The sequence below is a fragment of the Xyrauchen texanus genome, chromosome 18, assembly GCF_025860055.1.
Source record: "Xyrauchen texanus isolate HMW12.3.18 chromosome 18, RBS_HiC_50CHRs, whole genome shotgun sequence".
Taxonomy (NCBI): Eukaryota; Metazoa; Chordata; class Actinopteri; order Cypriniformes; family Catostomidae; genus Xyrauchen; species Xyrauchen texanus.
The window spans coordinates 23,355,643-23,382,912 of NC_068293.1; the positions used below are offsets into that span (position 1 = coordinate 23,355,643).

General features: G+C 38.2%; 3 protein-coding genes across 3 annotated transcripts in view; 1 reads left to right on the forward strand and 2 right to left on the reverse strand.

Annotated features, from left to right (window-relative positions):
- Window positions 1-2,470: 2,470 nt before the first annotated feature.
- On the reverse strand, window positions 2,471-7,418 carry LOC127658876 (mediator of RNA polymerase II transcription subunit 4-like). The gene is made up of 7 exons (XM_052148416.1): window positions 7,316-7,418; window positions 7,063-7,129; window positions 6,317-6,487; window positions 4,263-4,320; window positions 3,969-4,055; window positions 3,627-3,758; window positions 2,471-3,440 (listed from the first exon to the last, which is right to left on the reverse strand). The coding sequence occupies exons 1-7, from the start codon at window positions 7,399-7,401 to the stop codon at window positions 3,268-3,270; spliced, it is 774 nt and encodes a 257-aa protein (XP_052004376.1). The 5' UTR covers window positions 7,402-7,418; the 3' UTR covers window positions 2,471-3,267.
- Window positions 7,419-7,470: 52 nt separating this feature from the next.
- LOC127658877 (integral membrane protein 2B-like) lies at window positions 7,471-15,118 on the forward strand. The gene is made up of 6 exons (XM_052148417.1): window positions 7,471-7,691; window positions 9,957-10,088; window positions 10,530-10,724; window positions 13,714-13,824; window positions 13,949-14,099; window positions 14,340-15,118. Exons 1-6 carry the CDS (start codon window positions 7,611-7,613, stop codon window positions 14,426-14,428), a joined length of 759 nt encoding a protein of 252 aa, XP_052004377.1. The 5' UTR covers window positions 7,471-7,610; the 3' UTR covers window positions 14,429-15,118.
- Window positions 15,119-15,282: 164 nt separating this feature from the next.
- LOC127658875 (enhancer of polycomb homolog 2-like) overlaps window positions 15,283-27,270 on the reverse strand; it is a 31,204-nt gene continuing 19,216 nt past the window's right edge. Inside the window, exons 11-14 of the mRNA XM_052148415.1 lie at window positions 18,584-18,705; window positions 18,210-18,348; window positions 17,650-17,911; window positions 15,283-16,817 (exon numbers count right to left, since the gene is read on the reverse strand). Coding sequence (XP_052004375.1) covers window positions 16,745-16,817; window positions 17,650-17,911; window positions 18,210-18,348; window positions 18,584-18,705 — 596 coding nt within the window. The 3' untranslated portion in view covers window positions 15,283-16,744. The remainder of the gene's footprint in view (window positions 16,818-17,649; window positions 17,912-18,209; window positions 18,349-18,583; window positions 18,706-27,270) is intronic.

The window sequence follows — 27,270 nt, forward strand, 5'->3', positions numbered from 1 at the left end:
ATTTGTTGAGCTCGCTTTTCCATCACCCATGGAGGCCGCACGACATCGCGTAGCATGTCCATTCAAAAAAAGCACATGGATGCTGCTAAAAGTAAGTGTGCCACACACAATTGTTTTGTGAAGCAAAGTGTATGCAAGTGAAGGAATTTTTACTTATTCTGTTGTGCAAGGTCATAGTTTTCGGTCGGCCGACTGCATTGCGAAATTGATCAAGAAATTGTATTATCCCAAATTTTCTTATGCTCGCTCCAAATCAGAAGCTGTCATATGCAAAGTACTCACTTTTGTGCAGCTGGTCTAACAGAAATTACTGCAGCATGGCAACACAACGTTTCCTCTCTACAGCTCTTGAAAGAATACTACACATTTTCAATGGTTTGCGTACATACTTTCATGCCACAAGTTTCTAAAGACATTTTCAGCGATCCTTGCACTAAACTTTGGATTGGCTTTGCGCTCAAGCAAACAGCCACTTTTAACTGTACACTGGAGATAGTAGAGCAAGACCACATATTAGCCACAGAAGTGGCTTTGCACATTCATGACCTGAGGAAGGTCTTGCTGGCCAAGCTGCAGAAATCATTCATACCTTCTGATATTAAAAAGCAGTTGGATGCCCTGGTTGAAGTTGGTGACATGCGAGCAGATAATTTATTTTGTGCACTGAGAATCTTTTATTCAGCATCGGTGGATTACCTCCAAAATTGCAGCCGCTCATTGGAGAACACAGAAAAACTTGAGTGGGCCTTAATGAGAGACATCCCAGAGTGGAAAGACATTCAGAGCAGCCTCGAACACTTCTGCTCCATGATCCCCTCTCTCAGTTTGATTGACGAAACCATGCTCTTTGATGAGTGGGCTTAAGCAAAAAAACATTGTCACTCGTCGCACTGAGTGGAGCATGAACAAGACGATGACAGATGTTTTTCATGAGCTGGAGTACAAGACCATCAACTTCAGAGTCTTGGCCAAGGTTGTGGAGATTGTTTTATGCCTGCCTGGGACATCTGCATCTATGGAGCGTGTGTTCTCATTAATAAACGCAGCATGGTCATCGGATAAATCTGAACTCAGTGTAACAGTCATGAAGGCAATGCTTTTCGTATGTCTTAATTTTGGACTGGACTGCTCTGCACTTTATGATGCACTCTTGAAAGACATGCGCACACAGAGAAAAATTGCTACAGAGTACAATGTGACAACAGTTACAGATGCATTCATCTGCGCCTAGGTATAAGTCAATTTCATTTTTGCTGGGAGGGGGTTGTCCCATTTTCCAGCAGTAGAAATCTGGTCACCCTACCGAATGTTAAAAATGGTAACCGTATGCATCCCTACTCCACACCCTGCCACTGCTTACATAGACCTTAATCACACTAGCATCATCTTTGATTTTTAATAATGACAGCTGTGAGGGACATACCATCATTTCAATGGCACGAATGGTATAAAGCTGTATTAAGCTCCTAGATCACATCAGATTTTCCACAACTCATATTGTCTGGAGTTCTTTGTATAATAAGAATATAATTCCAAGATATATATACTCTAACCTCTAAGAATTATTTTTATTATTTTGTGATAATCAACATGATGCAACAAATTATTTTGACTGAGTTTGACTTATAATAAAACTGAAACATGACTCAGATGATATATTTATGAAAATGTATATATATTACAGGCATTGACATCATCCAATGTGAGTTATGGTGCCTTATGGTAACACAAGAGTAGGTGTTCGACTGGTTGTACTATGGTGTCCAAGTAGTGCTCAATGTGCCATCTGGTATCCAATCTTGAGCATCACCAGGTCATCCACCCGTGAATCCAGCATGAAATCTTGCCTAATAATGCTTAAAAATCTAAACATTTGGAACCAATAAGCTCAAAGCAGGGGGATAATGTGTAAGAACTTAATAAAATAACTGTATTCCAAATTGAGGTAAATTTAATATGTAAAATCTAATGTGTGGATAAAAGTAGGAAATGCATGAAATGGCAATCTGGCACTGGCTGGGAACACGCTACCCTATGTACAATATAATGAGGAAGAGCCCAGAACTGATTCAGAAGTTTAGTGATCCCTTTTGATTGTGATTTCTGCAGTGCTAAAGGTAAGGATATAAAACAGCAATATGCTTGAGTTCAGGCATATTCAAGTACTTAAAGGTGCACTTTTTGTCATCATGGACTTAGTGACACCTAGTGGTGTGGATAGAGCATAAATCAAAATAAATAGTTTTCCGTTACATTGTAGAAATTCACAATCAGGCATGATTATTTTAATCCAAGAATGACAGTGTCCAATAACAAGGCGGATAGTGAGATTAATCAAGTAGTATTCAGCTTGACATTTGATTCTAAAATGCCAGCCAACATGAGAGTGCCCCTGCCCCATGTAAAATAAAACCGCTTTTATAAGGTTACTGGTATGACTAGAGCCCTCATCTCATGTGATCAGTCATAATTTTATACATGTGTTTCAAAAACTTTTGTAATGTGGAAAAAATTAGAGTGCACCTTTAATAAAGCCTCTCTACATTGTGTTCTATAAATATTTTTTTAAAAGCCCAATATGAATAAATCTAAGGTTACAGTCTATTCTGTTTCATACTGACTCCCATGAGCAAAGCCCTTGAACTGAGCACAAACAGTCACTGTAGATGTCAGAGGTCACTCTAATGGAAACTGAACTCAAAGGGTCACTTCAACAAACACATTCCTACTTCCTTTCACTTTTATTCCTGAGAGAAAAACTATTTAAAAGAGCACACTACCATCGGTTAGCTCAAAACAGGAATTTAAATTAAAAAAAAAGCTAACCATCATAAAAAAAAGTTTTATTTACATAGTCTGTAAGTGAAAAGGTATTTACATTACTATTTATATTCCAGCCATGTAAACCACAAATTTGGCTCATTTCAACATACGTTCCACTAGATTGCAAATATATGCAAATCAGCCTTTCACACTCCACACGATAAGGAAACATCAGTGACATTTATGAAGCCAGTGGGACTTTAGAATAACACAAACCAATGATGACTGTAGGCTTCTTGAAAATGGTTATAACAGTTATAATCATATTGATATTTCATATCCAACCCAATAAAACTTGCAGAGAATGAACGACAGGTGCAGTTTGGTGTAGACGATGCCATCTTCTGGAGATAAAATGATGAAGACATCTGACTTTTTCCAGACTATTACTCTGGTAACTGCCCGCACATCTTGGATGCGCGCACACGCACACACCACACACACTCAGTCTGAGTCACTGCTGCTGCTGGAAGAATCTGTTGACATGGCCTCAACATCATCTTCATTTTCCTTGTTATGACCAGGTGGCTCAAGGCCAAAATCGTTGCCATGGTGAGGAGGCAGAATCCCCATGGAAACATCGGTGGACTGCCATGGATACTGTGGGGTTAGCACATCTAAAAGGGAGAGAAACACAAAGGATAACCAGTCATTTCCAAAACAAAAAACCTCAAGTGTACAAAGTTGTTCTTCAAGAACAACTCACCAGCACAAAAAGTTACACTAACAAATCAGTGTGAACAAGGAGGCAAAACTTGCTCAAAAGACATGTGCATACACACTAAACAAAAGAGTGAACCTGCCTGGTAATCTTCCTGCAGCCAATGCATCTCCGGGCAGGTGTCCGTTCACTCCATTGGTGGACATGTTGCTCATGTGACCCAGCATTCCACTGCGCATTTCCAGATCAGTGGGGTATGGCCTGCGCGGGTCACCTACACACACACACACACACACACACACACACACACACACACACACACACCACACACACACACTCATAAGCATTTAAAAATGCAACCAACATAACATGCTGAACTGAGAAATGTTAAATTGTTTGGGAAATGCTACACAAAACAGTCAGTTAGAGACCAAACCATGATGAATAGAGAACTGCAGGATGATATAAATAGCACTATGGTTACCTGGGACCCAGTTAAGAGGAGCACAAACTGCATTACTAGCACTAATCCTGTGAGCATACTTGATAATCTCCTCTGAAGAAATACTCCCTAATGAAGAGAAAAACATTGAATGTGCAAAAAGAAGAAAGAGTTAAAACAAGATGGCAACATAATACATTTTTAACTGTCTTTGTGATACTGTGGCAAGTCAATATGTAACAATATTTCACCGATGACTGTAAAAATTATCCAATGGCACACATCTGTCTAATGACTGTATCACATCTATAGATTACTCAAACAGGATTTTAATACCTTTTCTGGCCTTTTCAATAGACTTCAGTTTCTCTTTGGCTTGGTAGACAGCAGTGGCCTGAAGATGGAATGACAATGTTTATTTTTAGTTCAAAGTAATGATTTGATCACAAATATAGTATTAAACATTGTTCAAAGCAATAAAAATACATTTGCAGTGTTCTTCTCTGGCATTTTTGTGATGGCAAAGGATCAATTTCCTTTAAACTTGATCAAATCAGATAAGTTTCTTAACAGCACAGCATGCAGGAGTTATAGCTGATGATAAAACTTTATTTCTGCAATTGTTTGCAAAACAGTTATAATCAATGAAGAGTTGAATCCTAACTCTATAGAGCTGTTCAGACATGATGTCAATTAGTAGGCGAACCTGGAATTCTAATTCACCATGGGTTCCCTTGGGATTTTCCTATGAGGTTTTTCAATTTATGACTATTATGAGGGCGGGGCCAGCAGTGACTAAACACGCCCGGCCCCCAATCGGGCAAATCAGCCGAGGAAAGGTATAAAGCCGGATGCGGCAGTTTGGGAGAGATGTGTGTGTTTATGTTTTAATTTCTCATTAAAATATTACTTTGACTGTTCAGCCTGTTCCCGCATCCTCCTTCCCAATTTTAACCCTGTTACAACTACAAACTGAACAGCTCTATTGTGTAGCAATGTTTAAAGCTGCATAAAAATTCCATCAAAAAGTGATGACATATTTTGGTTAGCTGAGTGCTGAAAAAAATCTGTATGATAGCAGGCATTTCATTGTTATTGAATGTACTAGTTTATTATTGGCAGGGGTGGAAAGAGTAGTGAAAAATAACACTCAAGTAAAAGTACTGTTACTTCTTAAAATGTTTTTGCTGGAGTAGAGTAAAAGTACCTGTCCTAAAAACTACTCAAGTAAGATGAAAAGAGAAGCTCATTTAAAAGTACTCATGAGTAGTGAGTATTGAGTGCTGAGTTGTGAAATCTATGCTCCTTTATAATAAAAACTCTATGCTGCAATTTATAAATGTAGCACACGTACCATAATTGACATTCCCTTTCATGGCTGTTTGCAAGAAAGAATAAAATGTATATATGTATTTTATAGGTGTTTGTGACTGCCAACTTTTAAAATACATCACTTATCTATGATACTGCAAGCACTATATTAATCAGATTTTTATCATAATGTATAAAACAAATACATTAAAAATCAGTTTATGTGCAGGGTCTAAATGTCCCTTAATGCAGACTGAGAGAGTTCTTGTTGCACATAAAACATGTTCAAAACAATGCAAGGAATGCAAAAAACAACACTAAAAAAGCAGGGTCACGTGGCGGTCGTCCCGCAAAATAGAGGCAGTAGAGGAGTTGTTTGGTACAGGGGCCACATTGGGCTTTAAAGGAATAATTTACACAAAATTTTAAATTCTCTTATTATTTAGTCACCCTTATGCCATCTTGGATGTGTATGACTTTCTTTCTTCAGCAGAACACAAATTAAGTTTGTTAAATATTTCAGCTCTGTAGGTCCATATAAGTGAATGGATGCCAAAATGTTGAAATTTTAGCGCACAAATATTAGCCACCTGTCAATCAAACAGCACGCAGAAATATGAAATTTACCTTGATATGTTTCTTCAAATTAGAGGCAGGATTAATGCTGATATCTGGCTTAAGCAAGTTAAACTCACATGACACGATCAAGCAGTTGGACTTTTTCACAGCGAAAAGCCCTTTCAGGTACTGCTGTGATGTTCAGGTTTTGAAATGTGTTTGAGGTATCCCTCATATCCATAACAGTTGGCGCCTGATCTTCAATTGCCGTTCAATTTTTTATGTGTGATTTGATTAGACGGGAGTCACGAGACTCTCCCTAGCCAATCAAGTTGATGGATAAAAATAAAATCAAGAATGGGAAGTAGCGAACATAGATGGTGTGATAGCGCATTAAAAGTACAGTTAAAGTGCTTAAAATGTACTCAAAATTATAAAAATTTTTAACTAATTTAAAAAGTACCATTCCTCGGAAAAACTACTTAATTACAGTAATGTGATTCACAGTCATGGTGACTCACCAGTATATGCTCCGACTCTTTGAGTTGTTTCTGGAGCTGCTGGATATCACTGTCTCTCTTCTCAACTTCCTTCTCCAGTGTCTGCATCTCTTCGTGCACTCTTCCCTGCTCCACTGCTGTCTGCAACAGCTCCTGAAACTCTTTATCTCTCTGCACTAACAGCTCCAAAATCTGCTCACAAAATAAGCATACAGTCACTGCAGGGCAGTTCATTACCTTCTAATTGTGCAACCTTTAATGACTAATTTTCCAATGACTAAAATGAAGTGTTTTGGAATGTAATCAACTGATTAAGTCCAAGAACGTAATTATTTAAATCTCGCTCAGTTTAAAAGGCTTACTGGTATTTGATCAATATTGAAGCTGGTAGTACATTTGTGATGATGAGTTAAAGACTAACTATGAAAATGTAATAGTGGAAGAAGTTAACTAGATGAGGCACTCAATGTATTCTTTTGTTTGGATGTTTCTAGCATTGACATAAAATTACTGGCAATGTATCTTGATACTTCAACCTCAAAACTCTCAGAATTGATCATCTAAATTTACCAAAGGAAATGTAAACAAAGACTATATGTCTTGGCATGAAGACCGTAGAGTCTTTTTCAGTGCATTTTTAGCATCACCTCAGTCACTAATTGAATATATTCTGTCAGACAGACTCGGTCATAGACTCCTGGCTGATGATAACTTGTATTTCTGTGTGATGTTTATGCCTCAGTCTGCATAAACACTGGTTCTCTCACCTGTGTATCCTCTCCAGGGTGGAGCAGCTTCTGTGTCCTGGACAGTGCCAGAATCTCCATAAGCTCTCTGCAATAGAAACAAGAGAGCCAAAGAAAAGCTCGATATAATCAGTCACTGCTGTAGTGTAAAGTGATTTAAGTATTCTCAGAAATCTCACTGATGAACAAGCAGTTTATCCCCAGCTCAAAACATCACACATGAATAGCTTCTCGGTTATATCCATCTATACATGCACAATATTTGTAAACAAACCTGGATAAAACGTCAATATCATCCAGAGCAGAAAACAGCTTTTCTTTCGTGGGTTTCTCTGCCACCGCCGTGACTGTTCCCCTCATGTGCGCATGCGTGAGGTATGAAACATATGCACATGAATCAGAGCACAGCGACACCTGCTGGCTGAAAGACCGCAGCACATCAACTAACCATAAACAGTGGTTTACACTGTAAAACAGTGTTGCTGATCAGTGCTCAGGAAGCGAAACCACTTCGTTTGCGCTGTCTCGAGCCTCTTCTGTCTTCTTGCCCGAGATTAAGAGTTTTCATCATGGTCAAAGTATCTTTTAACACGGCTCTCGCCAAAAAGGATCCAAAGAAGGACAGTGAGACACTCATTCCCGATGCCCAGGTAATGCTGTTATCTGATAAACCGAGAAGTATACAACACTTCCATGGAATTGCATTTTCGCATCTTAATGAAGTCCTTTAATCGAACATGACAGTTTTAAAGCATGTTCTTTCAATGTTTTGAGTTAAGTAGAGAGTCTGACATGCAGAAATGAAACGTGCGACTTTTTCAGCTGAAGTTTGTGTATCAGGAAAGACTTTGATCGGTTCAGTGTCCCAAAACATTGTTGTAAAATGGCTGACAGCCCAAAGCTTGTCAAAGACGGACAATTTACTTTTACTTATCTGTATATATAAACTCACAAAATGTAGCTACCATGGTATACATAGTTTGCGGCGAGGGGTGTAAGTTCTGTAAGAGGAAGTGGTAGTGTTGGTATCAGCAGAGTGGGAGATCCTCACAAGTATAGGGGTGTACTGTGTGTTTTCATGTTTCAAACCCACATAACTTTGCCACTGGCAGGATGATTTTTGTTTTTGGCCCCATTCTGAGTATTTCTAGAGACTGTTGTGTGTGAGAAAATCCTACGAGATCAGCAGTTACAGAAATATTTAAACCAGCACTTCTGGCATCAACAATCATGTCACAGTCGAAATTCCCCATTCTGATGGTTGATGTGAACATTAACTTAAGCTCCTGGTCCGGATCTGTGTGATTTTATGCACTGCACTGTTGTAACACGATTGGCTGATTAGATAATCACATGGATGATTGTTGGTGCCAGATGGCTTGGTTTGAGTATTTCTGTAACTGCTGATCTCCTGGGATTTTCACACACAAGAGTCTCTAGAATTTACTCAGAATGGTGCCTTTTTAATGTTTTGGCTGATTTTGTATATCAGTGAGAGCTTGTCATGTGTCGTAAAAGGCAAATATAAAAAGCAAGAGACACTTGCTTTTTTTGTGCTCTTTTTTTTTTTTTTTTTTCTTCTCACATTTGTCGCACTTGTTCTTCAGCTATTTCTGTCTGTATAAATAGAATTTGTCTGAACCCAGTGTCTCTGTGTTAATATATAATGTGGTGCAGCTGGGTTTCTGAAGGTCAGGTTCTGTTCCGACTTGTTGCCTTTTCACAGTACAGGCAGTCCTTAATATCTGAGATTGGATTAAATATGGGAAATCTGTATCTGTCTCCATCAAATAATATTCATATTTTATCTTCTGGTTATGTAAAGTTCTTGTATTTCAAGCTTTGTTTATTTGCGGGTGACTTATTCTCTTTTGTGGCTCACAAACAAACAAAACATTGTTTCTCTCTGTTCATTCTTCTCAAGACAGATGTGTTGTAGCCAGTCTTCCTGTTTTAAACATATTATAAAGATGAATTCTTCCGGTAAATTCAGTTCCTGTTTAACATTTTACTTCAGCTAGAATCTGATTTTCTTTTCAAAATTGACCTCAATATAAAACACAGTCTTTTAGAGACTGCAGTCTTTACATTTTAAATGCTTATATTGTTGCTTCTTCAACTTTGAGCACTTTCATGTCCCATAATCTAAACAAAAAGTAAAATAAAGATAAACCATTTAAATATTTATTGTATGAAAAGTATTTAAAAAGTGTCCCACAGTTGTGGCGTCATTGCCACCACACCAGACAATTTTACCCATAAATAAATATTTTCAAAAGTTAGGCTAGTGTACTTGTTAACTAGCCAAAGTGAATTACAGTTTCACTGAAGAGTATGCTTGAGATTAAATACGTCTCAAGTGTTGTTTGAAGAAAAATCAAGGTACATATACTGCCTGCAGAATACTTTTATTGGGTGTAATTTCCAGTAAAGCTGTAATTGTGCCAAATGTATTCAAAAAGTGTTAAGATTATGGAATTGTGTGTATTTGAGATACATACAATTTTAGCAATGAAATTAGCCTAGCCATTTTGTTTTATAAAAGTTAAAAATTCAATTTCCAAAATGGTTATTTCCACCACAGAATTCTAAACACAACACAGAATTTGAGATGTGGTGGGAAATTAACCTCCTCTGATGCACATACATACACTATAGGACATGGTTAGTGGACAATTAAATAAACTAGTGAGAGAGTGAAAACATTTTTAACAATACTTTCTATAATCCACAGTGCTAAAAGTTAAGTTCAAGAAACACCCACATCTGCTGAAAGCAAATTTTGTCAATATTTTATTACACTAGCACATAGATTACCTTAAATGGACTACATGGACTAAAAAAGCCACAAAACTATCAATTTAATTTCACATCTTTGTGGGAAGAAATCATAATTTCTGTCATTGTTCCTCTAGGATCCTGAGGCTGCAGCTTTTGTGCATCAGCAATCAAAGGTGTGGTGCTGGTGCTTTTGTCTGGGATTGGCTCTTGTACTTTCTGGTGTTGTAGTGGGAGGAGCTTACCTGTATAGGTACTATGTGCTAGAGGTGAGTAATTATTGTGTGCCATGGCAGTGTCAAAAGCAAAACTTGATAACGTCTAACATGCTCAAACATCTAATCATGCATTACTGTTTTGATCTTTATTTTAATCAATTTCAATAGTCATACTGCCAGTGTGGCTCATGTAAAACAGGAAAAAGCATCTTTCCACCAAATGTTTGAAAGCTTTCAAGAAAAAAAATCATGCCATGAGTCAAGTTATAGTTCTGTTCCTGGAAATCATACTGTGTTATTTTAGTCCCTTTTTTTTTCTCCAGAAACATGACACATGCTTCTCCATTTGTGAGTCTTTAGCCTACGCAATAAGCACATCATTGATTTCACTTTGAAATGCATAGATTTTGATGGACCATTGAGAAGAGGGAAAAGGACCAACAGTTCATAAACATGCTTGTGTTCATGCAATGTCTATTTTTAACCCTACAGGAGGGGCGGGTTTTTGTTTGTGGGATGAAGTACGTTGAGGAAGACTATGAGATGGATAAGGAGGTGGGGACAGCACAGAAGTTGATTGAGGAGAATGTGCGCATTTTGGAGGATGATGACGTAGAACTCATCACAGTCCCAGTCCCTGAGTTCGGAGACAGCGATCCGGCAAACATCGTGCATGACTTCAACATGGTGTGGAAATACAAGCAGACACACACAAATCAGATGTCTGTTGGGTTAAAATATACATACATTCGTGGCTATCTGCTTGTTTTCTCTGCCCCTTAAAGTTATTTGACTGGATTAGCTTGCTAATTTAAAGGGGCCATTCACATGCTAGTTAAATGTTTCCCAAAAGTCCACTTATAAATTTTACTCAAGTTTTCTTACACAAACAGTTTTTTTTAATTCAGTTTTACATGACCATTTCCCATCCGATGTCTGATCTTCATATCGTGCCTACAATTCAATCAAGCAATCAGTACGTTTACATGCTAGTCATTATATGTCTGTCCAAGTATACATGACTCAATGCGTAATAGAATATTTGAAGGAAGGACAAAAAATATGCAAAGATAAAAACACGTGGGTTGCCAGTTTTCTACCACTTAAATACAATACATTTTAATTTGCAATTCAATGACTTGATTGAAGAGACATTCTAAAACATGGAAAAGGTTTAAGTTACTTAATGTACTAAGACATTAAGAATTTAAATAAACCTGTATTGTTTTGCATTAAGAGAGTTCATCTCTTTCAGAACGAGCTCTGACAAATGTAATGGAACATAATGCCATGTCATGAATAAGTGTGTTTACTGGTGTTTTATTGTGACTTTATGTACTTTCACAGGAATCACAAGGGTGGGAAACAATTGTCATATACTCAAATGTCATATTATTGACAACAAGCTGCTGTTTTAATACTTCTGTTTTCGACTGAAAATGTGACAGAAGACAGGCACAAGTTGTCATTCATCCCATTTACGTGCACACCAATAAGCTCATAACAATAAGCTAATTTTAAAAATCAGACAAAGCAAGAAACCAGTGCATGAGATGAGATTTACATGAGATTTGAAGTAATCGAGTAATTCTCGACTTTTTTCTTCAAACTAGGAAGAGGCATATAAAAAACAAATACCAAAACATTCTCAGCCGTTTGAGAGCTAAAATATGTGACAAGCTGCATCCTGAATTGATTTAATACAAATCGCAATTCTGTTTGCTTAAATACTGGAGGGTTGTCAACCCTAGTCTCGCATCATCTTGTGCACCTTGTGTGTCTTGTGCACAACGACGATGCTAATGATAGTCCAATTAATCACGTTATCAAGATCTCTTAGTCCAATTTCGCAAACAACGCACTGGTACGATTTCAGTCGGACTAAAGCATTTATATATAATTTTAAAAGTGTCATGTATAGATCAACTATAGATCTCACACTCTTTGATTTCAAATTATGTACTGTACATCACTTTAAGCTAGGGTGACCAGATTCTTACTTGTGGAAAACGGGACAGCACCCTCCCAGCAAAAATGAATTTGACGTATCCTTACCTAGGCGCAGATCAATGCGAAGTAGAGGGTGCATCCACCTTGTCACCTTGTACTTTTCACTGGCAGCAGTTTTTCTCAGTGTGCGCAAAGGTTCATCGTAAAATGCAGAGCAGTCCAAAATTAAGACTTACGAAAAGCATTGCCTTCATGACTGTTACACTGAGTTCAGATTTATCCGATGACCATGCTGCGTTTATTAATGAGAACACACGCTCCATAGATGCAGATGTCCCAGGCAGGCATAAAACAATCTCCACAACCTTGGCCAAGACTCTGAAGTTGATGGTCTTGTACTCCAGCTCATGAAAAACATCTGTCATCGTCTTGTTCATGCTCCACTCAGTGCGACGAGTGACAATGTTTTTTTGCTTAAGCCCACTCATCAAAGAGCATGGTTTCGTCAATCAAACTGAGAGAGGGGATCATGGTGCAGAAGTGTTCGAGGCTGCTCTGAATGTCTTTCCACTCTGGGATGTCTCTCATTAAGGCCCACTCAAGTTTTTCTGTGTTCTCCAATGAGCGGCTGCAATTTTGGAGGTAATCCACCGATGCTGAATAAAAGATTCTCAGTGCACAAAATAAATTATCTGCTCGCATGTCACCAACTTCAACCAGGGCATCCAACTGCTTTTTAATATCAGAGGGTATGAATGATTCCTCCAGCCTGGCCTGCAAGACATTTCTCAGGTGAATGAATGTGCAAAGCTATGGCTGTGCACAACAGAATAATAAGCAAAAAGTCCTTCACTTGCATGCACCTTGTCAGATTCTGAACTTTGCTTCACAAAACAATCTCTGACACTTGGACTTCTACTTTTAGAAGCATCCACATGCTTTCTTGTATGAACATGCAGCACGATGTATGTGCGGCCTCCATGGGCGATGGAAAAGCGAGCTCCACAAATCTCACACCTCACTTTACTAGGCTCTGTCTGTGACTCTTTTTGAAGATCTTCTTTAAATGCACATGCACGCTTCCCTGACATTTGTCCAGACAAAGTTTCATCTTTGTGCTCTTTCAAACTGACTCTTCAATCAGTTCAATAACTGGATGTCTGTTGATGAAAATATTTATTTATTAGGCATGTTAGGCCAGCAGAGAAGGCTTTGCTGGACCTGAAAATTCACCACTGCATTTAAAAAGACAAATTATTGTATTTGTGTGACTGAAATTGAACTTTTTAAAGTGCATGTAAACGTACTGTGTCACAACAGAATTAGATTGCTAATCTTTTCAGACAAAATAAGCATCAACTCTTTGAAAATCCAATTTTCCATGTTACAAACCATTTTTGGATAAGTAATTTCAAGTAAACTTGATTAATATGTTATGCTGATTACACAAAAGTGCTTGTAACAGGAAAACACTTGAAGCTGGAGTTCAAATGTGTTAAGGGGTCCGTGACATCTGATAGTATTCAAAATGGGTTTTTCAATGACTGATTCTTAAAATTTGGACCTTCCCTTGAAAGATATTTGCTTACATCCTCGTTTCTGAAAATATCATTATAGTCTTATAGTAATATAGTCTTAGCATAATGTAATCTATACGTATATAATATAGTGTTAGTAGCTGTCTATTTCCTGGCAAATAACTTTGTGTTTCATTCTGTGCTATCAGAGGCTGACTGCTTATCTCGACCTGAATCTGAACAAGTGCTACATCATTGCTCTGAACACCTCTATCGTCATGCCACCCAAGGACCTTTCAGAGTTTCTGGTTAACGTCATGGTATGCAGCTACAATAGTGCGAGGAGAACGAAACGATTGTGTTTTACATGTGATTAAGTGGTTCTGATTTGTGAAAGGACTTTTAAGGAGGTTTATCTTTTGCCTTTGTGTGTGTGATTTGCAGGCAGGAACGTATCTTCCTCAGTCGTACCTGATGCATGAAGAGATGATGGTTACAGAGAAGCTGGAAAGCAGCACTCAGCTGGGCTATTTCATCAATAACCTGTGCAAAGGCAAAAACATGTACAGACTCCAGCGCAGAGACACCATAGTTGGTAAATGTACAATTACACACACAAACACATTGATCGGACTATGTTCACAGTAAGCTGTGTTTATGTCACTCCATAAACACGTAATTTTCTATTCTCAAGATTACCAAGTGGATTTGAAATGTGTTAACATATATTAACGTACCAAAAACCCCACAGACACAATCGGGTTGTAATGGAAGAGGTTAAACATCATAGCTGCATACGTTCAAACTTCTGAAACCATATTCTGCTCCACTGTAGGTATGCAGAAGCGTGAGGCTCTCAACTGCCTTAAGATCCGGCATTTTGAAAACAAGTTTGTCGTGGAGACCTTGATCTGCGAGCCCTGAGGATAAAGCATGTCAGCGAGCATACAAAAAGAGAGGGAGGAGAAATACACACAGGTGTCTTTGATACAATTGCAGCATTTAAACTCTTCATTGCAGTAAAATGCTTTTCCTTTATAGCTGTTTGCTTTCCATTCTTTTTCAAATCTTAAATGGGAAAATTAAATTTTTCACGTTTTCTTTTCTGCACAAAGAAAAAGATGTGATATATTTGTGTTTGCTTTGAAAAACTAGTTTAAATATTAGTCATCGTAATATTGCACACCAAAGACGTAATGATATAAATTGTATGTTAAGTCAGAATGGGTAATGAAATATGTAACTGACCATTTTCACATCTCTAAACAGTCTAAAACATTTTCTGTTACAACATATGTTGCATTTAATATCTGCAACATCTACTGTATTTATTATTGACACTGTTGAAAGATAATAGCAAATGTGTGTAATTTGGATGTTGCAGCACTACCTTGAATTGAGCATAAATAGTCAGTACACAGCGCTTTGTTTTTGTACAAATACAAAACTAGAAAAGCTAAAATCACAGATTTAAAATTTGACTATTTTTATACCATATAGCCTCTATATTTGCTTATTTGTATATAACCTGTCAATGAAAAGACAAATAAAATCTTAATCTTTAGGCTTCTGTGTTTTGTCTGAAGATATGTAATAAACTCCCATTTACACATTTTTTTTTTTCATGTCCTTGAGTGGAGTCCTATTATATACAGCTTCTCAGACATCTGTTATATATACAATTGTATTTATTGTGCATTGCATTTAATTAAATGGGTTATTTGGACAATGCAGCTTGGTAAATCAGAGCATCAACATCTTTCAGTACAAAAGAACTGAAATGACTCATTAAAGTTTGTTTAGGTTTCTTCCATAGGTGAATACTGGTGCAGAAACTTTGCATTATTTCAATTTGTGTATTCTACCTGATAAATTGAACAATTGTGGTCCGATTCTGAAGAAACAGCTGAGCTCACTTTTCAGATGCCTTTACCCCTAAAGAAATTAATAGTAGGTTTGACATTGATTTTGAGGATGGACACACTCACATAGTAACATCAGTAGCGTGATGTGCATTTCTCTAAAAATGTAACCGACCCAAACAGCGGTGACTGGCCGCATTGTAACCAGAGACCCTCCGACAGCATGATGAAAAAAAAAAAAAGATTGAGGTAGCTTCACATTAAATGTTGACATCACAGAATGAGTTAAAGGTTCCCTCTATAATGGATGGGAAATAACATCACATCCTGTATAAAATGGCTTTTACAGATCTATTGAGTAGTTCATTCAATGTATTTATCAGTCAATACCTCACATTTATCTCCCTTACTTGCCTTAAGGACATCATGTATGGCTGAGATGTCTAAACTAAAAATTAGTTGTTACATTTTGAGATAATGGGCAACCGCAAATGAATGAGTCAATCAAGCCCACCACACATTGGCAGCTGTGGCAATACATTTACTCATTAAAATGGGGAAATTTATTTGAAGACACTGGACTGAGATGTATCAATTTCAGCATTCATAAGCAAGATGGTTGACAGTATTTGTGACCTGTAGACTTTGAGAATACTTCCAGTTCAAAACCTGACTAAGCCTCGTTTCACAGCAGGAAATTAATGATTGATAAACTAGTTTGAATGTCTAGTGTTACACCAGATTGAGGGTTGTCAGATTGAACGTCTTCTGCTTTGAACACGTACATTCAGATGGAGGCCGCTGGTCTCCAGAATAACATTCTTTTCTTGGTGAAACGAGGAGGAAGGAAAGAAAATAAACCATTAAAGAAAAAAAGCAGACATCTCAAGAGGGGAAGATAATCACATCTGCAATTACAATTTTCTTCATATGTGAAATCAAACTGAGCTTTCTCCTTTCTATAAAGAAGAAAAGCACAAAAGCATGGTATACTAGCTATGTCTGCATTTTGCGGTCACAAAATTTGATTTATTTGTACGAGATACAAAAATGTAAACATTGCAAAATAAATAGTTAAAACAAGTGACGCAGGACCTATATTCATGCTCATGATCCAACATGAACTGATGCACTTGTCTTGCTTGCATTTCAAAGTGCAAAAGCATGATGATAAAAAAAAATCTAATTTCAAATAACAGAAATGACAGACTAACAATACAAATATACTATTTTACAAGGTAGTGATAATTCCCAATTTACAAAATGTACACTTATTATATTGACAAGTTTATCTTAATATTTTGATATGCTGCTTTTGGGTAGATGTCAGTGTTGAAGCGCATAGCTCAGCACTCAAGTCTGTGAGTTTATGTTTGGGTTATGTGACCTCCATGGCCACTGTGGTCTCTGATAAGCCATTGAGAGCCAGCCTCTCTGGTTCGTGGTTCTCCCTGCAAATGAAAAGCAATAGAGACAGTATTATTATAACACTTAGTAGTCACACATTTCATGAGCAAGCGCACATGCCTTAGAATAAATACATACAAATTATTTAAGAAATAGTTTACAAAAAGACCAAACAAATTCTGTCATCTGACACCCTAAGGTAGTTCCAAACCAGTTTTCATATCTATGAATGCCAGGCTTTGTTTGCCATCTTTCACGTGATACTCTGAAAACAATACAAGCCTTGATATGGAGCTTCACTTGGCATATGCTTTGCAGCCTCACCATCATAAGTATCATCATCATCTTTGACAATGTCCAAGCTGATTGTTTCCATGCAATCAAAGTGAAATGTTACCATGGTTGTAAAGCTGTCAAGATTTTCAAGGCAGGTTTTTCAGTGAGTACTGACTTAAATTTCAGTAAGTTCCTCACATAAAGCCATCATATAGCTTCAGAAGACATGGAATATTATTATACAAGTCATATGGACTACATTTATTATTCTTTTTTTGTACGTTTTAGAGCTTGACAATCCCTGGTCCCAATCCACTTTCATTTCTTCTAATTTTGTGCTCCACTGAAGAAAGTTTGGAATGACATGAGGGTGAGAAAATTGTGACAATATTCATTTTGGGGTGAACTATCCCTTTAAGACCATCCTTTTAAGTATTTATTTATTTGCTTAAAAAAAAATGGAAGCCTCCATTAAAATAATAATCAAAGTGTCACGGCAGTGAAATATTTCAGATATTTCTTATTCTGAAAAATTGCTTATAGGTCAAATTCTTTAGTCCTCTTCGATGTGAATGTATGCTGGGATGTCAGGGCTCAGACCTGGCAATGCTGTCGATGGCACTGGTGGGGGTGACTTTGGGTACCCTGTCCAGACTGCTAGCAACACTGGCCAGCTTTAAGGCTGAGGGGGCGCATGGGCGTGCATTGTGGTGCGTGTGGGCCAGAGACACTGCGCTCATGTGCCCATTGCCATGAGGCAGAGACTGCGGGTTGGATCTGCTTGATGTCCATATTAAAGAGCTTGAATCACCACCAACTCCACTCTGTGCAGAACGGTTTAATTTGGCTGGTTTAAAGCTTCCTGCAGGAGACAAATTTTTAAGTCAAATAATCAATCATATTCCTTTGTTTCAATTAACCCCTCGATAGAAGACCGATTTGTCATCCAAGTCTCAATAACAGTTTTGCCAAGCAGTCTTATGATTCCCCAAACAGAGGACTTGTATTTCCATATGCAATTTATTTGGCAGACACCTTTATTTAAAGTGATAATGCATTCAAGCTATACATTTTTGACTATGTATGCTCCCTTGAACCCACAAACATAAGTTATATTTGGACCAAACTATAAGCTGTTTACTTGGAGAAGTCACACTTGCCTGAATTGGGAAGGATGCCATTGACACAAGAAATCTGGGGCCCGTTTTCATTGTTGGGAGAGTTAACTACAGCAGAGGCAGCAAAGTGTGCACTTGCCGAGTCAAGAGTCTTAGACATGCAGTCAGACAAGACTGTGTTCTGTGGAAGAAACATTTTCATACATCAGTCAAATTGTGGGGCCCCCATAGGTTGACCAGTTCAAGCTCTACTTGAGCTACTTATATGACTGGATTATTATGCAGTGAATGTCCAAGATGTTAAACAGGTTTAAAAATTAATACTTAAAAAAAAAAACGAGGGAAAGCTTTTAATGAGTGTAAATTTATAATTACAATATAATAAGACAGAGATATAGGCCGAGTGGTGTACTAACAGGCGGGTGTGTGAGAGGTTCTGGTGCTGTTGAGTTCTGCTGGAGTACTTGTTGCTGCAACTGTTTGTGCATCTGAACCAGCTGTTGCTGATGGGAGTTAAACTGCTCCTTTGTGATCCCACCTGCATGTGCAAAGCAGACACACTTCAAACCAGAACCAAGAGAACAAAATGTGTGGGGGGTGTTATATAGCATCTCTTCAAATTATTCTCAACAGCAAGTTTTGTTGAAAGCCAGACAATCAAGGAAAATCACAGGGATTAATCATTTAGCTGATGCCTATACCAAAATATTATCCAAAAAGTATAGTAACTAACTAAAGGAACAATCCTCCTGTTGGGCACAAAGGTGATGGTTCAAAGCTCATTAAGACCGGTTTATACTTCTGGTTCAAACCTACAGTGTACAGCTGTGGCCAGTGACAAACATTTTATGTTTTGCAAAGTTTGCTGCTTTAGTATTTGTAGATCATTTATTTCACATATTTCTATGGTATACTGGAAAACAATGATACGCATTTCATACATTTTAAAGGCTTTTATTGGCAAAAATATTCAATATATGTAAAGTCAATATTTACAGTGTTGACCCTTGTTCTTCATAACCTCTGCACTTCACTCTGGCATGCTGGATATTAGTTTCTGTCCCAAAGCCTTAATGATGGCGATTCATTCTTGCCTTATTAGTGCTCGGAGTTGATCACAATTTGTGGGCTTCTGCTTGTCCACTCGCCTTTTGAGGATTGACCACAGGTTCTATATGGGATTAAGATCCAGGGAGTTGCCTGGCCACGGATCCAAAATTTAAATGTAATGATCTCCAAGCCACTTCATTATTACACTTGCCTTGTGACATGGTGCTCCATCATGCTGGAAAATGTACGGATCATCACCAAAATGCTCCTGGAATGTTGGGAGTAGTTGCTCTTGCAGGACGTTTTGATACCATTATTCATGGCAGTGTTTTTGGGCAGAATTGTGAGAGAGCCCACTCCCTTGGATGAAAAGCAACCCAACACATGGATAGTCTTAGGATGCTTCACTGTTGGCATGACACAGGACTCATGGTAGCTTTCACCTTATCTTCTCTGGATTTTTCAGATGTCCCAAACAGTCAGAAGGGGGCTTCATCAGAGAAAATAACTTTGCACCTTCTGCTGTCCAATCCTTGTACTTCCTGCAGAATTTCAGTCTGTCCTTGATGTTTTTCTTGGAGAGAAGTGGCTTCTTTGCTGCCCCTCTTGACACCAGGCCACTGTCCAAAAGACTTCGCCTCACTGTGAGTGCAGATGCACTCACACCAACCTGCTGCCAACATTGAGCAAGCTTTGCACTGGCGGTAACACGATTCCATATCTGACTCCTCATGAGGAGATGGTCCTGGTGTTTGCTGGATGCTCTGGGACGTCCTGAAGCCTTCTCCACTGCAGTTGAACCTCTCTCCCAAGTTCTTGATGATCCGGTATGTGCATGTGAGGCCATTTTGATGCAAATCGATTATGGCTGCATGTCTTTCTTTAGAGGTAACCATTGCTAACAAGAACACAACGATTGGAAGCACTTCTTCCCTCCTTTTATAGCAATCAGTCTGCTCTTAAAATCCAATCAGAATGATAGTGATTTCACCTGACAAGTACTCGTTCACACTTTCCCATGTGCTGCTATGATGATTAGTGAAATTATGTTAGCTGGTCATTTTGTTCCAGGTCCAAAACAGTGAAATTTGGGTTTTTGCGATAAAGTAAATTTTTTTGGCCAATGAAGCTTTTTGCAATTATTTAAAATGCATCTGATCACTCCGCACAATAAACTAGAAACAATGTGAATCAACACCACAACAACTGAAGCAGAAAACCTTGCGAAACAAAACAATTATGTCACTGCCAATACTTTTGAACATGACTGTAGGCTATGGTGGTTGCAGAGTAGCCTGATGAGCACTTCTCAAAAATGTTAACCATGCGTCAACACAGACAATAGCAGCTATGATTGATCTGCTTTGTAACCAGAGACTGCCACCCATGAATATCGGCATTGGCCATTAAAAAAAAACCATATCGGTCGACCAATAGTCATGACATGAGGAATCCAAATTTTCCTTGATCTTTTGACATATAGGAGGTCATTGAACTATAAAAAACTAGTTTCAGACCTGAAACCAGGCTGCTGAAACAGTTAATTCGGAATTTGTGGAACTTGACATCACAAGGACCAAAAACGTCTGCATATGACAGCCTCCAGCAAGACATCAATGCCTATTTTTCATCATTGCACCCTTGGCCCTGCCCACTGGTGCTCAGACAGTCACATTGACACAGGTGAAGAGGAGAGAGGGCCTGTCATGGGAGATTCATCCAAAGGGGACTTACACAGGAGACATTCATGTACCTATCTGGATTTAAATGTTTTTCTACATAAACCTGCACTACATGAATGGCTCTTGACCGTTATCATTAATCTAGTGGCACTTTTAAAAGACACAATATCAAGTTAGGAATCTAAACAGGATATCCTCATCCTGTTTCGTCTTGCTGTTGTGTTGTTTTGAAGGTGTCCCTGACCGTTTTTGCACCCATCTGTGCTATTTTTAGTTGTTAGTCTTTTGCACATATGCACTATACACTCACCTAAAGGATTATTAGGAACACCATACTAATACTGTGTTTGACCCACTTTCGCCTTCAGAACTGCCTTAATTCTACGTGGCATTGATTCAACAAGGTGCTGAAAGCATTCTTTAGAAATGTTGGCCCATATTGATAGGATAGCATCTTGCAGTTGATGGAGATTTATGGGATGCACATCCAGGGCACGAAGCTCCCGTTCCACCACATCCCAAAGATGCTCTATTGGGTTGAGATCTGGTGACTGTGGGGGCCATTTTAGTACAGTGAACTCATTGTCATGTTCAAGAAACCAATTTGAAATGATTTGAGCTTTGTGACATGGTGCATTATCCTGCTGGAAGTAGCCATCAGAGGATGAGTACATGGTGGCCATAAAGGGATGGACATGGTCAGAAACAATGCTCAGGTCGGCCGTGGCATTTAAACGATGCCCAATTGGCACTAAGGGGCCTAAAGTGTGCCAAGAAAACATCCCCCACACCATTACACCACCACCACCAGCCTGCACAGTGGTAACAAGGCATGATGGATCCATGTTCTCATTCTGTTTACACCAAATTCTGACTCTACCATCTGAATGTCTCAACAGAAATCGAGACTCATCAGACCAGGCAACATTTTTCCAGTCTTCAACTGTCCAATTTTGGTGAGCTCTTGCAAATTGTAGCCTCTTTTTCCTATTTGTAGTGGAGATGAGTGGTACCCGGTGGGGTCTTCTGCTGTTGTAGCCCATCCGCCTCAAGGTTGTGCGTGTTGTGGCTTCACAAATGCTTTGCTGCATACCTCGGTTGTAACAAGTGGTTATTTCAGGCAAAGTTGCTCTTCTATCAGCTTGAATCAGTCGGCCCATTCTCCTCTGACCTCTAGCATCAACAAGGCATTTTCGCCCACAGGACTGCCGCATATGTTTTTCCCTTTTCACACCATTCTTTGTAAACCCTAGAAATGGTTGTGCGTGAAAATCCCAGTAACTGAGCTGATTGTGAAATACTCAGACTGGCCCGTCTGGCACCAACAACCATGCCACGCTCAAAATTGCTTAAATCACCTTTCTTTCCCATTCTGACATTCAGCTTGGAGTTCAGGAGATTGTCTTGACCAGGACCACACCCCTAAATGCATTGAAGCAACTGCCATGTCATTAGTTGATTAGATAATTGCAATAATGAGAAATTGAACAGGTGTTCCTAATAATCCTTTAGGTGAGTGTATGTCTTTAATCACTTCGATGCATTTCCAGCGATGACCGGTGCATTTTAAGAGCGGTACAAGTGCAACTTTTAAAAACGTGTCTCGTTCTGCTGTTGGCAATAAACAAACACTTAAGATGTGAAGACCAGTGTATTTGCTTTGGCCTGTTGTCGGTTGAAGCCATGGACCGTATTAAACATTTCAGCATGCATAGTATGTGTTTATGGCTCATATCAGCATGGATTGCTTGTGAACCAGTCACAACATGATTCAAGCTTTGCAAGTAACTGTTATTGAAAGATGTGGCAGTTAAACACTACCAAAACCATGATTAAACAGTTTCATTCACGAATATTTCAAATATCATGACTGTTAAGATAGTTGCTGTGCTTTAGGGAACATTTAAACATTTTTTCAGATTGAGTTTCAAATATGGCTGTATTTGAGAGACTGCACAAAGTTTGCCAATCAGAACAGTGGGGATTTACACTAATCTTAAAGGGCCAGATAGCTTTAAAACGAGATTTTAGACAGAGATAGGGTGAAAAATAATCATATATTATTAAATTATCACTGTTTTGGTGCAACAAAAAAAAAACTTTACTGACATTATAAGTGGACCTCAGGGATGATAATAAAATTATATAATAAAGAATATGTAAAAATATGTATGCCATGACCCTTTAAGATTTATGCATCATATTACATTTGTATTTGGTCTCGTTTTAATCTGGAGCATCTTCTGTTTATATATTCAGTTTATGATTCATGAAGTTACAAGCAAAAAAAAACAAAATTATGTTTACAATTTAGAAAGCTTTTTTTCCCCCAACATATTTTTGGTATGCAAGTGACTATTTATTTTATTCTAAGAGACCTTTCTGATCTGTATGATGTTTTGACCATATGTTTGACAGTATGGAGTGCAGTTAACCACATTTCCTATCTTATGAATACTAAACATTTCTAATTTGTCAATAAATGAAGTAGTACCTGTTAAGAGGCTATTTTATTGCATGTGCTTTTTTTTTTTTTTTATAGAGATTTTTTTTAAATCCACCTTCCAAGCTTTGAAGCGACACCTATTTTGTGTTGGTCAACTAAGTACTGTACTTTCCAGAAATAAAATCGTACCTGACTATAAATAAAATAGCGTTTGAGGAAAAAAAAAAACAGAAGTCGCATCTCTGTATAAGTCACCCTGACGGAAGTTGCATGCGGCAGGAACTTGGACCCATGAGCAGCCGCCTGACTTCTCTTCACAGGTTTTAGAACTCCTTGACAGATTCAGATGTCAAACGCACTCTGTGAATATTACGATAACTCAGAATCTACACATCGTATCACTATGTTTTTGGGCTTGTTTTAAACTGGAGAATTTTCTTAAGTAATCCTGTGTAACAGTTTCTCAAATTCTTTTAACGTTTCATAAAAGAAATGCGACAAGTAAACCACATCGGTTTATATTATCTGTAACCCTATGCAGCATACAAATAAACAGCTTTTAGTCCGAGGGTAAAACAGGGCTGCACCCAAACAAAAATGTTCCTACTCGACTAGTAGGAATACATTTTGTAATTAATTACTTGAACACATTTTGGGGGCATCAGAAAATGGTTTGAGTTCCAGGGCTGAGAAAGAATGTTTTAAGTAAAATTGCAAACACTGTTCTACATTACAGGGTTGTGCCTACAGACAATGATCTCGGGGATCGACAATGGTCAGAGTGATCACCAATAGCGGATACCTTTGACGATGTCAAGATGATATTTGGCTTGTTTTCTCCATGTATTAAAATATTATTAGGCTATTATTATCAAATTAACATTACAAATAATTTGCCTGTAGACACACAGACACGCGCTTGAAGAAACAAACTTTATTATATTATTACAGAAAAGCTGTCTATGTGCATGTATGACACGCTGATATGGAGGCGTGCAGTCTCGTGGAACACGTGCATCTAAAAGTTTCTCATTCTTTGTTTGTCTTCCGATTTATTTGATTTTTTTGCAAGAACAGTATCGTGTTGACCTCAGACGTCGCAGCTCAGGAGTTGTTTTGAGTTCGCTTTATTTCCACAGAGCAGTTTATTGTAAAGGCAACTCTGCAGCCTGTAAATATACAAACTATATAAAATACAAAATGTATAAAATAATACAAAAACACATTCACCTTGAACCATGATTTATATTTCAGTGATTATCATCATTATAATTATTATTTTTACATTTATAATTGTTTTTATGTCTTCATTTGTGCAAGTAATTTTCTGCCATGATGTCAAGGATTCTTGCCTGACTGTAAATGGAAAGGTGTATATTTATTATTCTTTTATCACTTAATTATTTTAAATTGCTTTTTTGTTTCTTTTGGAGTGCACTTGAATTAAATTTATTTGATTTAAGTTTTTCGTTTTTAAATAAATACATTTTCAATGCAAAATCACAAAAGTAAGCATATTCACCAATCCCTCAGCCCAGGGGTTGCCGATGTAATTGGATATTGCAATTAATATTTATATATATATATATATATATATATATATATATATATATATATATATATATATATATATATATATATATATATATATATATATATACACACACACATACATATATACACACACATATACAGCATCCGGAAAGTATTCACAGCACTTCACTTTTTCCACATTTTGTTGTTAAAGCTTTATTCCAAAATGGATTAAATTCATTATTTTCCTCAATTCTACAAACAATACCCCTTAATGACATCGTGAAAGAAGTTTGTTTGAAATCTTTGCAAATTTATTAAAAATTATAAAAAAAAAAATAAAAAAAAAAAAATCACATGTACACAAGTATTCACGACATTTGCTCAATACCTTGTTGAACCACCTTTGGCACCAATTACAGCCTCAAGTCAAGTATTTTTGGGCAGTTTCTCCCATTCTTCTTTGCAGGACCTCTCAAGCTCCATCAGGTTGGATGGGGAGCGTCGGTGCACAGCCATTTTCAGATCTCTCCAGAGATGTTCAATCGGGTTCAAGTCTGGGCTCTGGCTGGGCCACTCAAGGACATTCACAGGGTTGTCCCGTAGTCACTCCTTTGTTATCTTGGCTGTGTGCTTAGGGTCGTTTGTCCTGTTGGAAGATGAACCTTCGCCCCAGTCTGAGGTCCAGAGAGCTCTGGAGTAGGTTTTCATCAAGGATGTCTCTGTACATTGCTGCATTCATCTTTCCCTTGATCCTGACTAGTCTCCCAGTTCCTGCCGCTGAAAAACATTCCCACAGCATGATGCTGCCACCACCATGCTTCACTGTAGGGATGGTATTGGCCAGGTGATGAGCAGTGCCTGGTTTCCTCCAGACATGATGCTTGCCATTCAGGCCAAAGAGATCAATCTTTGTTTCATCAGACCAGAGAATTTTGTTTCGCATGGTATGAGAGTCCTTCAGGTGCCTTTTGGCAAACTCCAGCTGGGCTGTCATGTGCCTTTTACTGAGGAGTGGCTTCTGTCTGGCCACTCTACCATACAGGCCTGATTGGTGGAGTGCTACAAAGATGGTTGTTCTTCTGGAAGGTTCTCCTCTCTCCACAGAGAAAAGCTAGAGCTCTGTCAGAGTAACCATCGGGTTCTTGGTCACCTCCCTGACTAAGGCCATTCTCCCCCGACTGCTCAGTTTGGCTGGGCAGCCAGCTCTAGGAAGAGTCCTGGTGCTTCCAAACATCTTCCACTTACAGATGCTGGAGGCCACTGTGCTCATTGGGACCTTCAATGCTGCAGAAAGTTTTCTGTACCCTTCCCCAGATCTGTGCCTCGATACAATCCTGTCTCGGAGGTCTACAGACAATTCCTTGGACTTCATGGCTTGGTTTGTGCTCTGATATGCACTGATTTGATGATTTGGAAAGGCACACAAATCATGCCTTTCCAAATCATGTCCAATCAACTGAATTTACCACAGGTGGACTCCAATCAAGTTGTAGAAACATCAAGGATGATCAGAGGAAACAGGATGCACCTGAGCTCAATTTTGGAGTGTCATGGCAAAGGCTGTGAATACTTATGTACATGTGATTTTTTTCATTTTTAATACATTTGCAAAGATTTCAAACAAAGTTCTTTCATGTTGTCATTATGGGGTGTTGTTTGTAGAATTTTGAGGAAAATAATGAATTTAATGAATTTTGGAATAAGGCTGTAACGTAACAAAATGTGGAAAAAGTGAAGCCCTGTGAATAATTTCTGGATGCACTGTGTGTGTGTGTGTGTGTACATACATGTATGTGTGAACGAGGGAACAAAAATTTCACACACATGATGTATTTTCCCAGATAACAAAATACCGACCGGTAGAGAATGCACAGATGAAGTAGGTCCTTGCCAGAGAGATGTTGACAACTATTGTAAAACCAGCTTTCATTTGAACTTTTAGTTAAAATAAAGTTCAAAGTTTGAAAATAAGGAGTCTTGCTTTATTGTGTAGGCTTAACCCTAACCCTGCTTAACGAAAATCACCCCATAGTACCACTTAGCGTCCGACCAGCGCCAATACCGGTGCTTGTCATTTTTATGTGGAGTTTTTTCTGCGACCAACCGACCAAAAATATTGGTCAACCAAGACTCTTCTCATCGACTAACCCTGGTCGGCAAACAATATGTCTGTTGTATTCTATTCATTCATTAATGTTAGCGACTGTGGATATTTCTAATATTTGCAACCCTCTTTGCAATGTATTAATTATCTGGTTCACTGACTGAATGTTTTTATGAGTGTGATGAAACGTCATTTTATGGGCATGTGAGGAGTTGTTTGATAGCGGTGTAGAATTTGTTAGAACAATAATTCTATGTTATGATGGACAAAATATTTAAACTGGTT

What these genes read in the sequence shown, in the direction of transcription:
- LOC127658877 (XM_052148417.1), top strand. Translation starts at nt 7,611, where the DNA reads ATGGTCAAAGTATCTTTTAACACGGCTCTCGCCAAAAAGGATCCAAAG. An exon ending in CACTCATTCCCGATGCCCAG is followed by an intron (nt 7,692 to 9,956) that starts GTAATGCTGTTA and finishes TTGTTCCTCTAG; the next exon opens with GATCCTGAGGCTGCAGCTTT. An exon ending in AGTTTCTGGTTAACGTCATG is followed by an intron (nt 13,825 to 13,948) that starts GTATGCAGCTAC and finishes TGTGATTTGCAG; the next exon opens with GCAGGAACGTATCTTCCTCA.
- LOC127658876 (XM_052148416.1), bottom strand. Translation starts at nt 7,401, where the DNA reads ATGAGGGGAACAGTCACGGCGGTGGCAGAGAAACCCACGAAAGAAAAG. An exon ending in GATATTGACGTTTTATCCAG is followed by an intron (nt 7,130 to 7,315) that starts GTTTGTTTACAA and finishes TTTCTATTGCAG; the next exon opens with AGAGCTTATGGAGATTCTGG. An exon ending in AAGAGTCGGAGCATATACTG is followed by an intron (nt 4,321 to 6,316) that starts GTGAGTCACCAT and finishes TTCCATCTTCAG; the next exon opens with GCCACTGCTGTCTACCAAGC.